We start from the raw sequence: 18,166 nt of genomic DNA, 5'->3' as shown, positions 1-18,166 counted from the left end.
TTGACAATACACATTAAACTATTGACAACACCTCCTGTCTTCCCATGAGATATTCAGCATCATATGTTTAAGGATATACGTGGTATATAATCACTCAGTCCCCTCCTCCACTCACACACTGTGCACTTGCACGACTGTTACTACAGCAGGAAGTTCGGGTGTATTATGGGGCAGAAACAGGAAACCGGATGAGGTATGACGCCGTTCTTGCAGAGGACACTCGGGATATCGGCCTCCTTGGCGCTTCAATACCAAGAGTTAGCATCCGAAACGGGCCATGAGGTTTGTTACCCATTGAAAAGGTAAACGTAAGGGACCAAATGCCTCCAAGCATGGGATTTTCTTCACTAAACCCTATTGGGACAAGTACGTAAGGCCTATTAGAAATGATTTTCTTGCACACCGTTAGTTTAACAACTTGGTTGAACAAGTTCAGAAAGTGCGTACAAGATCCTATCTTCTGCATGTCTGACAATTGCTTTCATTGTCAGTGTACACGATACACAGGATACATAACTTGTGTTAACGCAACAAAAATTATAGAAGGCTATTTGCCCAAAAATAACATCTTAGGGGTCTTGTGTTTAGGCGACATTAAAATGTGTGTTTACCAGTGGCGGGCCGTCAGGGCCTTCTCTGGTGGCCTAAACAGAATCACAAAGTTATAGCTATTTTATAATGTAACTGTTTTTCACAAATACACTACATGTATTATAATTAATTTTCCCTATTAGCTTATTTTCTCATTGCACAGCTCCTGTCCTGGGCTGATCAAAATACATGAAAAAGCTTCTAGAGGGTCTGGACGTGTGATTGGTCACAGGGCCCGGCGTGACCATTAACGTGCGCTGTGATTGGTCCACCTGTTGCTGGAACTGAAGCGCACCGTCAAGTGTACAACCGCGTCACTGAACTTTTTGTTAACAATGAGAGGCGGATGGACTTTGTCTTTAATGAACATCATCTGGTAAACTGCTTTTTGTGTCTATACGACTTTTACATGTGATAACGTGTGGAGTTTGGTTGTGTTAGCGCACATATTTTTATACAACACACCAAAGATGTACACTTTAACACAGGTTAATGTTCTTAACTAAGATAGTACACCCTTCAGTATGTCTGGTTAAGTTATCTTCTGCACACAAGATGAACATCAGCAGCTTAAGCGTAGACTGCTGAGCATAGAGGCAAATGAATGGGGTAAGGATGCTGCTGCTACCCACAAGCCTGTATTCCTAAACCTGAATTAATTAATACAGCATCCCAAGTTCACTATATCTACCTCCCATCACCCTGTGTGTGTTACAATAGCCTGCTTTAATGACAGCAGCAGAGTTGGACAGACTCAAATCAAAATACAATTCTGATACACGTAAGTTATCATTCACATGACTTGCAACATTAGAGATTTTGTTTCACAAAACATCAATATGGAGAGGAGGAGGCCATCTCCCACATTCTCAAACCTGTTTTCCCCCACAGGGTTATATGGCTTCTTGTAAAACATTAAAATTGTTTTAGCCTCCTTATCCACTTTGGCCAAGCGGCTCATACAGTCCCAAACTCATGACGAGAGCGACGTGGTGCGGATGAGCAGAGGGGAGCGGAGGCTCCATGTCCGGTCTCTAAGGCATTCTTTCAATCTTTTCACAGCTTTTGTGGATCCTTCAGGTCGATGAAGTGGAAACCAAACGCAGACAGGTATTGTCATGATTGTCGTTGACGTCTGGCCATTACATCATTGGACCAAGAAGCATCGACGCTGCTCATTCTCGACCAGAGTGCAAGTTCGTTACAACAGCGTTTAGACTAAACCGTCCATTATTTTGTATGGCCGTGGTCATCGTGGCGAAGCGTACAGAGCCGCGATCAGTAGCTCACGTCGTTAATGAAAAGTCAATCACAGAAATCAAGACGCGTATTGAAATAGTATTTTTAAGGATCTGTTGGAGAAATCTGCCTTAACTTTTGCCTGAAACATAATCGGCACATTGTCAAACTGGATCGACACTGTGGAACAATCAGAACTCAGCAGACATACAACACTTTGGATTCACATACAATCTAGACTTCAAGTAATTGCGTAAAATTTATAAAGTGAACAATAGTGCAAAATATGTCAAACAAATATTGAAAAAAAATAAGAGTCATGCTGCTTATTTCTTCACCAAAGAACTAAACAATTCAGTCGGCGTCAGACTATTTTTTGCTGGTTGTGTCAGGGTGATTCTCTGACTATCGGATGGTTTTAGATTTTACAGTTGCAGGCTGCTTATTTGCCCTTATTACACATGAAGTTGAACATCTGCACAAGATCAGCAAACAGAAGACATTTCCCACTCGGTGCCACAAGTAGAGACCCTGATCCCAAACGCGATTACAACCGAGGAACCTTATTTATTTACATTTTGAGTGTCGACAAACATGTAGTACTCCATGTAGAGAAATGCTTTGCAGAATGATCGATTAAACAAATGAAGTAGATTTTATTCGCAGTGACTATCTGTTGTACAGCGGACTTCAAATACACACTACCAGAGTGACAGTTAAACTACACCAACGAGAGCATTACGTTAGCAGAAATATACAGCACAGACTGACGCCATTCAGATCAACATCAACGTGTCAAACTGAGCCAGTGAGTATCTACAAACAATTTGTGGAATTGATTTCTTACGCTTCTCTGAAATGAAAGCAAACCAAGTTTGAGTTGAATTATTTTCAATAATTCAATAGTTCAGCTTCTAGTTTGGTTCATCTAACTCACGGCAAGAAAGCAAAAAGCATTTTCCCCATAATGTTGAACTTTTTAATTAATGGCTGAGAGAAACCATAAGGGAGCATAGACTCAATGAAAGAAGTGGATGCACCTCCTGGTCTGAAAAGGAAATGTGCATTCTTTCAAAGGGCCATCTGGGGGCGCCTCCTCTGGTGGCAAAAAGAGGTCTGTCTGTATAGAAGTCTATAAGGAAAGGCCCCCACTTCTAACTTGATTTATTACCTCAGTTGCCATCAGTTTACGGTCTCAATCGCTAGTTTCAAGTCTTGCAGCGTGATGTCATTTAGTAGATTCTGGTCCCATTCTTTAGGGCTTGTGATAAACAACGCAGTAGTCCACCAACCAATGAGTGACGTCGTGGTGATACGTCCACTTCTTTTATACGGTCCATGTAACCTTCCTCTTGTGTTGTGCCATTGTAGGTTTTAAATGCATAAAAGAACCACATCAAATTAGTTTATTGCATCAAGGCTTTTTGACTTTGTCAGGAACCTCTATTTCAACAAAATGAAAAAAATAAATTCACTAAATTATAAAATGCTCTGGTTGAAATTATAACCGTTGTTAGGGTCGGTTTCGACCCGGTTCTAAAAATAGGATTTGCTTAATTGGTTGTTGTTTTTTTGACCTTGCAAATCTATATGTTGTGTGATGACTTGTTCTGCTTTTCCTTTTGTGTTTGTATTAAAGTTCTATTGCTGAAAAAAGTACTTTTTAGTAATATATATGGGTTGAAATTGACCCGTAACACCATAGATGTTACTATAGTTAATAATATTAAAATTAAAAAATAAATAAAACAAATGTATTAAAGAGATGTGTTCTAACCAAGTCTAACACAACAAACCTTTATTTATTTATATGATTCTCTTGAGGTTCATTTTACCATTTTTTTGTATTGAAATCGAGGTGTATACTGACAAAGGGCCAGAGGGCCACACCAAAAATATTAAAACATACAACAATAATTTCATGGATAAGGAAGCCTAACAAGGTAACCAAGAGATGAGAAACAAATTGGATGATAGATAATTGTTTTTTGTGTATTTTACAGCTGATTTAAGACATGGGTCGGCAGCGACCCGTTGATACAAGAGATGGTAACAGAAAGCTAACAAGAGGAGGAGGAGAAAACATGTCGGCCCCGGATGGAACAGCACAGTCAAAAACCCAGACGGCTATTGTGCATGGACCGGATAAAATGAAGACTTAATTATGAGGTTTGCTAGCATTTTCTGCTCAGTTGAATACATGTGTAGATCTGGGGACCACATTTTTGGATTCATTGAACTTGAGATTTTGCATCTGCATCAGCTTTCATTGATTTTTGGATATCAAATCATATACTCTCATGGTAGAAACACCGAATACAGTGAGCTCCAATTAATTTTCTATGGGAAGCGACAAACCCCTCAAAAGATCTGACCGTAGTAACTAGATTTTTACCCTTTTGTTCAGATTTGTAGAGACAAGCTGTGATGTCAGGCTATCCTGGGCTACATGCCTTGATCCAAGAGTATCGACTGATAAAAGTCATTCATTTGTCAATTCAATTGTTTTGGGAAAAGCACTTTTTTACTTTCTTGCCAAGAACAGAATGTCCAAAGTTCAAAGTAAAAAAACTAAACTTCCTACCGATGCCTCTAAATCTTAATAATATTTTATATTTTAAGCACCTAACTTGTTTTTACATTTCTGTTTGTGTTATACAGGCGAGATATAGCATGTTATTTTTTGTAAAACCTTTGAGGTGGTGATACGTTGGTATAGGCAGTGGCACTGCTTCCACTCTTCATGCTAAATTAAGCTAATCGCCCGCTGGCTCCAGCTCCAAACAAGCTTCATGTGAGATTAGATGTTTTGACAGTAGCCATGCGGGAACTGCTCAAACCACAAGACAACCCAAAGTCATGGATCTGTTGTTCAAACCAGATTTTCTGTATCGTAATTCTTGAAACAACATGCACCCACCAACCCAGCTCTGTCCTTCGTTGAATTGCAGGGCTGTTCTAGATCTAAATCCCCACTTCCTTCACTTCAGCCCCTCAAACGAACATCAACAAATTTCCAGAGAAAAAATAAAAAAATAAACCAGAGGCAACCAGTTTTGTGTTGAAAGCTGGCTGAATTTGCACAGTGCCTGCCTGTCATAATCAGGAACAACCCAACTGTGTTTGGCTTGACAGCACGATTGATCTTCTCTCCATCAGCGGAAAGTGTTAGCGTCTACGGGTACGTGTTTCGCTGTGTTCTACCCTTAGAATCAACCTGAGTTCTTCGTCTACATCATTGTTTCTTGGTAGTAGATAAAGTCCATGTTTTCAGAAATCCGAATCAGGGTGGATCTTCCCTTAGTCGCTGCCGCAGGTGTGCAGAGTGTGGCTCATGCACAGCAGACAACGAGGCCATTTGGTTATACAGAGACACATTCTAACACATACGCATACCATATTTCATGTACTCACTCGTCAAGATCATTAGAACATGCCCGAATTGAGACAGCTCGGTAGGTTGACAAATCAATGCACCTGTATCATTTCCCTGCATTTTAAAAACAAAACAATCAGCGTTAAACATCCAAGCATAGATCATTCACGTCAACCAGCTCATTCAGTTTTGCACAAGTCAGTAGTGTTAGCGGACATCTTGGAAGCAACAGCAAGGACCAGTGGGTGAGAGACAATAAAGAGCAGGACCAAACAGAACAGACTTCAGCAGTCAGAGATCTTAGTCATATTCATTTTGATGAGGAATGCAGGACAGGAAGTTCCTTCTCTTCTTCCTCTCATACTACAGGTATCTTCGAACAAGTTAAGGACCCAGACCCTCTTATAGACTCTTCTTATATCTGCGATCCGCCCAGGTCTCCCCCGCCTGCAGGGTAATGCCTCAACCCACCTCCCCTGCGAAGCGAGTGCAGTGCCACAGTGCAGCAGCCTCGCAGCAGCGACCCTATATGATACATGGGCGGTCTGCCACGGACTGGACCGCGGCAGAGCCACGCCACTGTTGGGACCACAGGAATGGCCACCGCCAGAAGATCAACCAGGAAGTGACGACTCCAGTAGCTTTTCTCAATCGGTCCCGAGCTTGATGGATCTCCTGGCTCTGCCGTGGCACCCCCTGCGGCGCCTAGTTCTTTAGTTTCATCTTCATCATCGTCCTCATCATTCAACTCCACCACAGTGACGCCAGCTGTCTCCTCATGGGAAGTAGATCTCCTTGGCTGCGAGGTGTGAGGCTGTTCTCCATCTGGTGATAGCCCTTGGCAACTTGGACTCAACTCTTCTGTCTCTACGTCTTCTATGCTCAGGTTTTCCAGTGATGTCCCCACCTGTGTGCCTTCTCCACAGCATTTTCCAAAATGGAGCTCACCCAACGTTCCTGCTGATGTCTCTGTTAAATTGCACATCTTATCTGGTGCTGCCTCCTCCACTGCACACTGAACTTCCACCTCATTCCCTCCCTCTGAGCCCATTTGTGTCTGATGCCCTTCTTCTGTCAGGCTGATCATGGTTGTGTCCTCCTGCCGCTCCGTTTCTGCAGATTCCTTCTCTCTCTCCTCATTCTCTTGCTTTTCCCTTTCCTCCACTTCCTCTTCCCCCCCACACAGAGGACTTTCCATAGAACACGCCACAGTAGCAGACCGTGGTAAGTGAGGGACCAGCGGGGTTTTGGAGGCTGGGATTGGCTCCGTGGCCGTGCTCATGATCGTCGCTGTGGTTGTTGAAGCTGTGGTAGTGATGGAGTCCAGCTCCTCCTCCCCCTCATCTGATATCCAGGTGGAAGTAGGACTGCAGGCCTGGGAGCGAAAAGTGCGTTGCTCCGCAATGGTATCCAGATCAGAGGGGTAACCGGCCGTTGCAGGGATGGGGCAGCTCTCAGTTTGAATGCCTGTCTCCCGCAGGGAGTGCAGGTATAGGTGGTGGTGGGACAGGCAGGGATGGCTCATACAACCCACTCCACCGAGACTACAGCGAATGGGTGCCAGTCGCTCACCTGTGCACAGCTGCTCATAGGTGGCGGAGTGTGGCATAGTGTGGGCCACGGAGTGGGACACATTGTGAGGGAAAGAGCGAGGTAAGGTATGGGAGAAGGTGTGCGGCAGAGAATGGGGCAGAGAGTGCGGCAGAGAGTGCGGCAGAGAGTGCGGCAGAGAATGGGGCAGAGAATGGGGCAGAGAGTTGGGCAGAGAGTTGGGCAGAGAGTTGGGCAGAGAGTTGGGCAGAGAGTTGGGCAGAGTGTGAGCCAAAGATTGAGGTAGAGAGTGGGGCAAAGATTGGGAAAAGGTTTGTGCGTAGGAGTTGAGTAAAGATGCCGTTTCCTCAGAGAGGAAAGCGGCCTCTAACAGCAGGTCGGCCTGGCTGGGGATGCTACTCTCCCCACAGCACACAAAACCGCTATCCTGGGTGCCGTCAGCTGACAGACAAGGAAAGTCTGTACCATTGCTGTTCCGGTCCGCAAGCGCCTGATCGCTCAGCTTAGTGTAGGTGGAGCTCCGGGTCAGTGAACGGGCTGGGCTACCGTCGCAGGAGCAAGACCCCCTCCCTCCTACCGGTTTAGGTATCCCCGCTGGACTTTCCCCTGATACCGATGCTGGTGCCGAACCTCCAACACGGGTCCGACAGCCTGGTATGGCTTCCCCCTCCTTGGCTAATCCAGCCTGGGCCAGTTCCATGCTGAGCAAAAGGTTCTCAAGCTTGTGGTTCTGAGCGTTGATGTCCTGAAAGTACTTCTGGACCCCTACGTCTCCACTTAGCCCTCCTGCATCACTGAGTCTGGCGCAAACAGTGTCCACAGCCTCCTTGAGCTGCTGGATCTCCTGGCGGGCGTCCTGCAGGGCCAGCTGAGCCTCCACGCGGTGACATTCCTCCTCAACCCAGTCCTCCTGCATCCGGTATAGCTGGCCTCTCAGCTCACCTATCTCTGAGTCCCTAAAAGGGTACAAATTCAGAGGAGAAAGAGGACAAAGAAGGATCTATGAGAATACAGATATTAGGCGTAGGTTAGGATTAGAACCTGGGAGGAAACACCTAAGAACAAGTCAGACAATGTAAGATCCGACTCTCTGGCCAATAGTGGAACTCTATTTCTATCTCAGTATCTCACCTGTCTTGAAGAGTGTTGATGGTTTCCTTTAGCCTGGCCCGCAGGTGTCGGATACACACCTCCTTCTGCTGCAGCGGCGTGAGGTACTGCTCTGGTGGAGGGGGCCGGATACCATGGTTGTCCGTACATGAGTACTTCTGATGACGTCTAGGACATGTAATCAAAGATCTTTAGAACTGATTTCAGTTCAGTGACACACAGTATTATTTGTTTTGATATTTCTAGCATGTAGGGCTGGGTATTGAACCCCAATACTTTTTCGCTAGCAATCAAAATGTATCTGTAGCACTGATTCTCAAAAGCTGGCATTACACTTTTTTATTTTGTATTTATTCGCTGATCAAATGGTTCCTGATTTACATTTAAATAAGTGACAATTTTAGAATATATTCTATTTAGGAAAATGATATGTGTGAAATGTATTGTTTTACACCATTTTACAAAATTTAAATTGTTTTGTGAAATAAAACTAGGGGAAGGAAAAGAAAATTCTGGTATAGGTTTCAAACAATACCCGGACTCGACCTACTATTTTAAATTTGCAACAATATGTTACCCAACTGTGAGATACCTTTGACTTATTTACACATTCTGCAAACACAGAGCAAAGCCGGGTTTCCCCAAACTTTTAGTCACAGGAACTACTTTTAAAAGGAACTAAGAGTCAGCCCATTGTTGTCTGCTTTTCCACTGCGGCCTAAAGAGTCTGTTTTCTGATGTCTCACCCTTTGGTGGGGCTGCAGTCGCTGCCTTTACAAGAGCCTGAGTTGCTGCTGCTGCTGAGGGAAGTGTTGCCATGGGGATCTCTGTTACTGGGCGCGGCTGGTGTCCGCCTGGTCCAAAGTAAGAGGAGACATGTTAATCATTAACGCCACGAAACCAAACTCCAAACAACGAGGTGACAGTGAATTCTGTTAGCTGTCGAGCAAAACCATCACGACATCTTTCAAAACCCACAAATGGAGCAATCCAGGTCCACTAACATGCCAACACAACACCAAAATGCACAGGACATGCACAGGACACAGATATGGGCACTCACAGTGATGTGGAAGTTTTTAACAAAGGGAATGTGCTCTGCAAAGATGAAAAAACAAACTACACCTCCAAAGCAATTAAGAACTCAGAAATATAACAAGAAGCATTCCTCAACACTAAATAAAGTGAGGATGGCCGTCTCTGAAGAGTATGGGAAAAAAGAAAAGAGAACAAACAAAGAAGAGGAAGTGCCAGGTCAGCCTGGACGTGATGTGGGAACACGATCATTGTAACACCATGAGACATTCACGGCAGCGCCAAAGGTGTCATCATTCCCATGCTTCAGAAAGTCAACACTGATGGTGAGGAGCGAAGACGGGACTCAGGACAGACCGAGTACGAGGGGTCGAGGGAGTGCTCGCTGAACGGCTGTGGCGATCCGGAGACTTGGTGGAAGCGCATCCTTTCGTCGGCGACTTGGTCGATGCGTAGCCTTTAGTCGGACGCATTGAGACCATATAGCCCGTCTCCATGGGGACGTAGTCTAGCTCTATGAACCTGCAGTAGTCAAACCTGACCAGGCAGAGACAACAGGGTGTTAAATGACAGAGGACAGCAGACGACCACACCAGACTGATACAATGTGCATGCTGCAAATGTATGCCCTCTATCGAGGTGAGGAGAAGCGGTCTGGCATGTAGCGGGTCTCAGGATTCACCCTAAAGTCATTCAGAGCCGGAGATGCAGGCAGATGCTAAATATCAACAAGCACTCAAACACTGATGGGGCCCAAGAGAGGAAGCTCTCTAAAAGCTTTACAAAAAGGAAGACAGATTGCTCTGCTTTAATCGTTTCGGATGCTCTCTTTGCCTTTAGATGTATGAAACAAACATCTATGTGAAGACAATTTGCAGCCATGAAGCCTTTTACTGGCATGGAAAACAAAAGCTAAGCGCTCTGCATCCTAAAACAAGAGAGATAAAATGTTATGAACATATGCTGCCTTCTTTTATCAGAAGAGCCTCTTCATCCAGAGCATCTCGCTCTAAAAAAGCTTTCACACAAATGTCTCTACACACAACGAACCTCATCGGGAGATCAAACATACATTTAACCTCCTACACATCTGATACATCTCAAAAGGTTTGCCGGAACATGACAGGACAAGTCTTATTTGCTTTGCTAATTTGTGGGATGACTATTTAAGGGCACACGGGTCAGATCAATTGTCAAAATAGTGTCAGATTTAGCCTGCTGTGAAATGATAAAGACCAATCCAACCCTCTGGACTATCGACATCCCCTCTTTCCCTCCACACACTGCCAAGGAAGACACCATTCTTCTTCTTCTGTGGAGTAACCATTGCTGAAAATAACTTGCTCTTTGCTCCCTCCTCAGCCGAGAACACGGACAACCTGATCCTGCACTACAAGGCCACATTACAATTTATAATTTAAAAGACCAATTTGGGAAAAGGGCTTATTTGATTGTCGTACCCAGAGTCAGAGAGGATCTATACAGCTCTCATGTTTGTCCGTTAAATGTGATGCTAGAGGATGAGGATGTGATTAGCTTAGCTTAGCATATAGACTGGAAACACGGGGAAACGGCTAGCCTGCTAGCTTGAAATAGAGAGACCAAGCACTGCAGAAGCTTGGAGACAACAGAGAGTCCAGCTAAAAAGTTGCTCAAGTTTGTCGGTCATAAATGCTCAATGAGAGATTATACAGAAGCTAAAGGAATGGAGACGAACCTGGACATGATGTCAAGACTTTATCCCTTTGTAGTTCCAACACATAAATCCACCATTTCTGTTGTCATATTGTGCTCAGTACAGAGCTTTGGAGGTGCTAGTAGATGGATTTTTTTTTAGTATTCGATTGAGCCGTTTCCCGCTGCTTCCGGTATTTATGCTACGCTAAGTAGCCCCCGGTCTCTAGCTTCATGCGTAACGTCCAAACTAAAGTGGAGAGTGGTGCAGATCTTATCATTCAACTTGACAAGAGCGCGAATAAGCACATTTCCTAAAATGCCCAGATAATCATCTTAAACAACATGCAACCACATATATTATCAAAAAGAATCATCTTGAACAAAAGTAAACATATTTGCGCCTTTACAGAAAATAAAGTTGTTGAGTATCACAGTATAGTACATCAGTGGTAGCAGGGAGGAGGAGGGGTGATCTGTGATGGGCAACTTCAGTCAAGACGTTCTGAAATTATAGTACATATTGCAAATGTTTGATAATCAGCGATATTGTATGACCCGTTTCTTTAAACTGACTGTTGCCCAATCACTCACTGGCCTCCACAGAGGGGTGGAGGGGGGGACTTTCACACAGGACCCGATAACTCCACGCCACCGCACTGACATCTCAGTGTCTTTAGATTTAAACGTCAACCTGCTGGAGTGTTTTCCCCATGCAATGACTACATTTAACACACTTGCACTATGGTGTGTAATTCTCACTTCTTTGTGAAAACATGTACTTTTTTTCTTTTCCTTTTGCGGCCTAACCCAACTTTCCCAAGCTCCTAGCAAGAGTTTTGCTGAGTAAACGTGTCCTGTGTGACACCAGAAGGGAGGAGGCCAGATATTGACTACTCGGTCGTTCTTTTGAAGATCAATATGTGACAAAAGCCAAGACAGGACAGAAGCGGCTGAAGCAGTGAGCTTGGAGGGGTGGAGGAATGCACAGTGCAACAGGTCTGACGGTCTATGGCGTCCATCTGCTGGGGATGGAGCCCCCGTCTGGACTGTAAGCTGTGGGGGGCAGCCAAGGAGAGGCCCTAGGAGCCGAGCGGAGTCGGGTGTTGGACAGTGGATGGAGTGAAGGCATAATCATTAACGCTGTGGTAAGTTTCTGGTAGAGACAGAGACTTTGCTCAAGATGCCGAAAATACACCAAGATGCACATTCTCATTCCAGGCAAAGCCGGTGTCTCACCAACTCTCCGTTGTGGAACTGGACAGTGGTCATGACAGACATGGTGCGGTCGATTGAACGGCTGCGGTGAACCAGTGATCACTTGTGATCACAGTGTGCTTCCACAGCACAATGGTAGCCTCTAAACACAACGTCTTCAATTCAAATGTACATGCCAGTGGTGCGTTCAAGTGCACACCCGTACATCAGGTTTCCCCTTGTTTTTTACTCAGAGGTGGTGTGACACAACAACACACAAGTTTGTGCTTTTTGATGTTGTTGATGCCACAACACTGAGAGCTCCAGTTGGGATCTCAGTGTTACCGTTCAGGTAAACCGTGTCCAAGTGAGACAGGTAGCATGAATGTTGCCCGTGTGCTTGGTCTTGTTTTAGTGGCTACAATGCATGCTGGAGCTACAGCTACAGCTACTGAGCATGCTCTCTGAGACTGTAACTGAAGTGTGTCTCACGCAGGGGGCGCGGGCACAGGAATGGTCACTGCCGGCGCTGCCACCGCCACTGCCGCAGCCGGTGCCGGCGCAGTCGGCCCCGACCCAGACGCCGGCTTTGGCACCGGGACGGGCGAGGACGCCAGTATTTGCTGCAAGCGGCGTTTGGGCTGCAGCGCCTTCAGAGGGTTGAATCTGAGGAAAAGAGACGAGAGAGGGAGGACACCACAGCGACAGATTGAACTGTCTGCAGCTACGTGCAGTAGTACCACACCAAACTACAACCACTAATCAGACCTCTTGGCTTCAGTGTTAGGGTGATTTATCACAGAAACGCCTAAAAATCACATGACACACAATTAGCACAAGTGGATTTATGGCAACAAAGTACTATTGATACTTAGGCAGTGATTCTTCAGATCACCAGCCAATACCAATGACAAAAAGGCTCTCCATATTATTAAAGTAGTGACTGTGTAAAACTGGATATGATAAATGAATGTGCAACAGTATTGTGTACATGAGGTAGAAAACATACATTCTGCACACAACTTTATTGCAACATTTGCATTGCAAAGTGGAAACATTTGGACTGAGGCTTAATTGAAGTGGAAAAAGACTTATGCTTTAGTGTCCATTAAACAGGCCACGGCCGTCCATTAGCTGGAGGAGAAAACACACACATACACTCAATAAACTGTTCCCAGTTTGCAGTGAACTGGCTGTTCACTTCAGTGTGAAAGAGGCGGCTGACGACACCTACAGTTTATTCAATGATACCACAGCTCCCCCATCGGGATCATAAGAGATAAATGAAAAAAAGTACAGAAACAAATTGGCATACAATGCGGACACGTTCAACAGAGAGGGAGAAAGAGAGCCGAGAGTTGAGAGGACTTCTTTCTAATATGGCTCCTGCTACGGGGACTTTAAGTTGTAAATCTTTGTTTTGTTTTGTTATTTACTCACTATTTTATGACCCTTTTCAACATATATTATGACATTTTGATGAAATTATTTCGACATACTAAACTATTACTTTTATCATTATACTTTGCCTTTTTTAGGACTTTTGCTGACAAACTATACTATGGCTTTAAAGAAAAACTTTTTAATAACTTTAAACAAAGTAAACGGTTATCATTTAGAATCTTTAACGGTTTACAATGACTTCAGAATGGTTGAAAGATTTTTTGGGAAGGTGGTGAAAATATTCTGGATCCATATATACCAGCTGCAACAAAAATAACAGATAACGGTCTACATCGTCCAACGATCTTCTTTGATGATCTGCAATGCTATGTTTCTCCTTTTTTTCTACTGGTCCGATCCCTGACTCATCTGCACTTTTCTGAGAGCATTTTTCTTCGTTAGTAATGTTAATAACTTTGTTCCACATGCTCTGCAGCACTTTTCTGAAACGTCAGACTTGAGCAGTCTGAGGAACTAAAGGTAAAACGGCAAAGTGTCCTGGTGGAGGAGGATAAACACCAGACAAGAGATTTTTCACAACCACGCGACCCAAAGTCTGTTCTTATAAATAGTTATCTACCAATCTTTAGAAGAGGACTTGTCACACATTAATCAAACAAAGGGCTGGAACTCATAAACCCTTTAAAACTGGCACATAATCAGAAAGTGGTAATGAGTTGGTTAAGAGGTCTTAAACCAGCGGGTCGCATTGGGGGAAAGCTGTACTCAGGAAGTGTTGAGTTTAGAAATAATTATGCTGCACACACACACACACACACACACACACACACACACACACACACACACACACACACACACACACACACACACACACACACAGTGTGCATTTACTCACAAAAGTAGATAAATATGCGAAAAAGGGTTTAATTTGTGAATTTGACAAGGAGCAACATAACTATAAGCATCGGGGAAAAACAAACACTCAACAAAGTCTTATGAAAGGAAGACTACATGTAGAAAAGGTCAATTAGAAATATATATTAATAAACACAGTGCGGTGCTAGAGGAAACATCTGGGCCTGCTTTTATCGAGCGTTTCAGAATCCCTGCAAGGAATCGAGCTGAAAGCGAACCTTTGTCTGTAAACACTCGTTGAGAGGAAGAAGCTTCAAACTGAATATAAGCGATAATTACCATTATGACACTTGCTTTGTGGATGTTAAGCTAGCATGGTTAAACGATACATCTGTGTACTGTACCATTAAAAACAGCAGGCAACTTCACTCAGCTGCATATTGTATCCTCATACAACGGTTCGTATGATATCTTAAAAAAAGGTGATTTGGTTATTGTTCTGTGCAAGCCCCCGCAGTGCAGAACCTGTTTAGGAGACAGAACTTCTCCGTTAGGTTTACGTTGGTGCTGCATTGAGCATAGGTCATGCAAAGCCTCTGTGGACTGTGCATTTCTCAATGTGACCAAAAATAGTACAATTATCATTTTTACGAACTGAAAACACGGTGAAAGGCGATGAAAGAAAGGCGGTGAAAGACGAAAACATGATCAACTCCCAGAACAGACATCAGGTGCATCAACATCTTGCAACTAGGGATTAAGACCATAAACTCATGTTTAATGAGTTAATAAATCAAGTTAGTAAAGAAGTTGTGTCGAGATTGCCGTGTGGTAGAGACAAGAGTCATTTTCGAATTCAAGATTGTAGTTTTTGCCATTGAGCTGATTTCCTACTCTGAGACACTTGGGAAAACCTCTCACCCTGCAATATGCAATGACGGAGGTAAAAAAGTCTCTTCCCTGGAGATGCTTCTTTTAAACTGCGGCTGGCTTACTGAACACCCCCAACACTGGCATCGCAAAGCAGGTAACGGGTCCTCATTGGCCACCTACCGGCGAGAGCCCAACGCAGACCTCCGATTGGCTGGAGCAGGCGCAGACATGGGTCCAGATGACCTTCAGCGTCTTCTGTCCTCACTTTTTCCCTCTGTTCTTCAGCACAACACTGAGAGCCTGGAAGGAAACACAGACATGCCCAGTGAGTGACCACACACACACACACACACACACACACACACACACACACACACACACACACACACACACACACACACACACACACACACACACACACAGATCAGTGGGCTCTTGAGTGCCAGGTTTGTGTGTGTGTGTGTGTATTTAAATGCAAGGCACCTGCTGTAAGTCACCTTCCTGCTGCAACACCTCTCTATGCCGACCATGACTGGCTCTTTTTTTTGTACAGCATCTCTGCTTTGATTAGATTCTAAATAATTCCCAGATGCCAAACCATGTGTTCTGCGCTGCTGACGCGACACAGTTATCCAGCAACACGGTGTTTAAATGTATGAATTAGCTAATATTCATAGTTTGTACAAATATGGTATATATACAGTTTCTCTTTTCAAGCCGACAAACCAGTATATTTATAAATCTTTCACCACTTTTAAAGCAAAAATATGCTTTTTCCCCCACAGTGCAGATGTGACGCTGGGTCAAAGCTCCGCCTCCTAGTTGGGCCTCTTGCATTAATTACATGAGGAAACATACACACACATGAAAGTGCACATGAACACACAGATATCAGACGGGTCTAATGCCACCAAATCCTGCCTAATGAACGCCTTTTAGTCAGTTATCAATCTGCTTAATCAGTTTATTATAAGGTTATGTAACAAAGTAGGTCAATAGTGAATCAAAGAGGTGAAGAGGAAACAAACGGAGCAGGGAACATGAATGGGGACAATCCTGAAACTGCTGGTACTGTTTAGATGAAAGCTATAGGGAATACGAGAGCTTGGCGACTATTAAGGAATAAATGAAAACCTTTCAGATACGAACACATGAGAGCACACACAGACAAAGAGAATTACAACTATGTATATTTATTACCAGATACAATGTATGAATGGAAAAAGCAGGACTTTGAAAAGCAGTGTGTGAATATTTACCGTCTACTGTGTAACAGTTATCATACTATTGTTTGTGGATTCTACACCGTTGGACCTAGGAAGGCAGCGTGCTCTCCGGCTCTGGCTGCTGTCACTGCCGATGAAACCACATCAGAGCACATCATGCAGGATTTATTAAGTTGGGCCTGTTACGCAACGCCGTCCCCAGCCAGCGGGCAGAGGTGGAGGAAAGAGATAGCGGCCGAGGGAGGGGGAGAAAGAAGCCAATGAGATGAGGAGGAGGAGGAGGCCTGTGAACCCAGACCGTGTGAAGGTGAGAATGTGGAGAAAGACAGGTGGAGTAGATGAGGAAGGGTTGCGAGACAGGCAGAGGATGGGCAACACCATTTAATACGACACACACACACACACACGGGCGCGCACACACACACACACACACACACACACACACACACACACACACACACACACACACACTCTCTGAGTCAGCAGCAGAGGACACACTGCAGTTTCTCTTATGAAAGGCAGGGTGTCGGTGCATTCTATTGCGATATGACCTTGACTAATTCCTGTACATCTAAACCAACATGTGGCGCCATGTTATTTTACCCATTACATGCCGTCACCATGGAATGTTGTGCTAAGAGGCTGTGGTCATTTGGCGCATTCTGTGAGATCACACTGCTCCTTTGAATATTTTGTGCATTTGCATCCGATTGTTTGCGTGCTGGGGGTCTCTCATTCAAAGCCCCTCTGGTCCTTTCCCAACACTTTGGGGTGCATCATCTATGTGTTTGTGTTCTTGTTGCGTCACGCCGAGCTCAACATTGTGCCGAGTCAGGGTACAGTGGTGCGTAGCCCGCCAGCGACCTGTCATTGTGTACCTTGCTGACCATTTGCTGTCACCAGTCATTGTTTACAGCTTTTCGTGACAGTGTGCTCATGTGCACATCCATGTGTCCATTATAATGTAACCTGCAGCACAATATAGTGCATTATGTGGTCATATTGCGCATTATGTTAAGGAACAGTTCACCATTTTAGAAAACGCTTATTCACTTTCTTGCTTAAAGAAAGATGAAGAGATCTCTATCACTGTCATTGTCTGTGAGCTAAACATGATAAGCTATAGTTGCTGGTGGAAACAACGAGCCTATCCAAAGTAAAACAAATGCTTGAACTGCAAAAACTTCAATTTCTGTAAAATCACAAGCAGTAAAATATTTTTGTTGTAGTTTAATAAATGTCCAATTGATTCACCCAACTCATCAAATCAAGTTTTTTTTAGAAAGACTTGTCAGATTGATGCCATACTTCCCAGCATGCATTGTATTTGGGTTGAAAATCTCCCAGACAGCCTGCTTTTTACTAATTTGAGGAAAGTTCTGATGGAGGTTTGTTATGCGTCTTTTTCATCACATCATTTTCATCACGTCACATCATCTTCTCTGTGATAAAAATCTAAACTTTGCTTTACCACTCACCGACTTCAGCACCACGGACAGCGCAGTGGATTTATCAACGCACAGTCTGTGTTTAACTAAACCCCAGAGCATATCCCAGGTCAACAAGGGGGAATGCATTTTTAGTCAATTTGCTGACAAAGGGATGGCATCCTTTACTGAGCCTTTCACATTTTATCAATCACAAACATAACTGTCACAGGTTTGCTTATCTAAAACGTACAAGTTATCTAAACAAATACATCCAGTTGATAAATATTTTGTTTGTTGTAATTTTCCAACAAAAAAAATTGCAAAACTTAAAATGAGTTGACCCAACTGGCTAGCACTAAAGTCTTAGGGTATTTGAGTTTCCTCAGACTATATTTTGTACACCAGCTATTTTATAAATGATTGATTACCATGTCAGATTTATTTAGTTTACCCTCATTTATAATAATAACACATTTTATTTGTACAGCACTTTAAAAAAGGTACTCAAGGCACTATATGTACCATTGTGTACGACTGTATGTACAGAGCCAGACATGCTGTTTGCCTCGGTTTCCGTTTCTTTTCAAACTCTTGACAAGAAAGTG

General features: G+C 43.9%; 1 protein-coding gene across 1 annotated transcript; it reads right to left on the bottom strand.

Moving 5' to 3' along the window:
• Positions 1 to 5,621: 5,621 nt before the first annotated feature.
• snphb (syntaphilin b) lies at positions 5,622 to 15,135 on the bottom strand (the record flags this gene model as incomplete). Its single annotated transcript, XM_079225881.1, has 6 exons — positions 5,622 to 6,816; positions 7,072 to 7,713; positions 7,889 to 8,035; positions 8,614 to 8,721; positions 9,314 to 9,439; positions 15,086 to 15,135. 6 exons carry the CDS (start codon positions 15,133 to 15,135, stop codon positions 5,622 to 5,624), a joined length of 2,268 nt encoding a protein of 755 aa, XP_079082007.1.
• Positions 15,136 to 18,166: the final 3,031 nt, after the last annotated feature.

The sequence above is a fragment of the Taurulus bubalis genome (genome assembly GCF_910589615.1).
Source record: "Taurulus bubalis genome assembly, chromosome: 11".
Classification (NCBI taxonomy): domain Eukaryota; kingdom Metazoa; phylum Chordata; class Actinopteri; order Perciformes; family Cottidae; genus Taurulus; species Taurulus bubalis.
The sequence above is the reverse complement of the archived record's forward strand: the minus strand, read 5'-3'. Positions and strand labels throughout refer to the sequence as shown.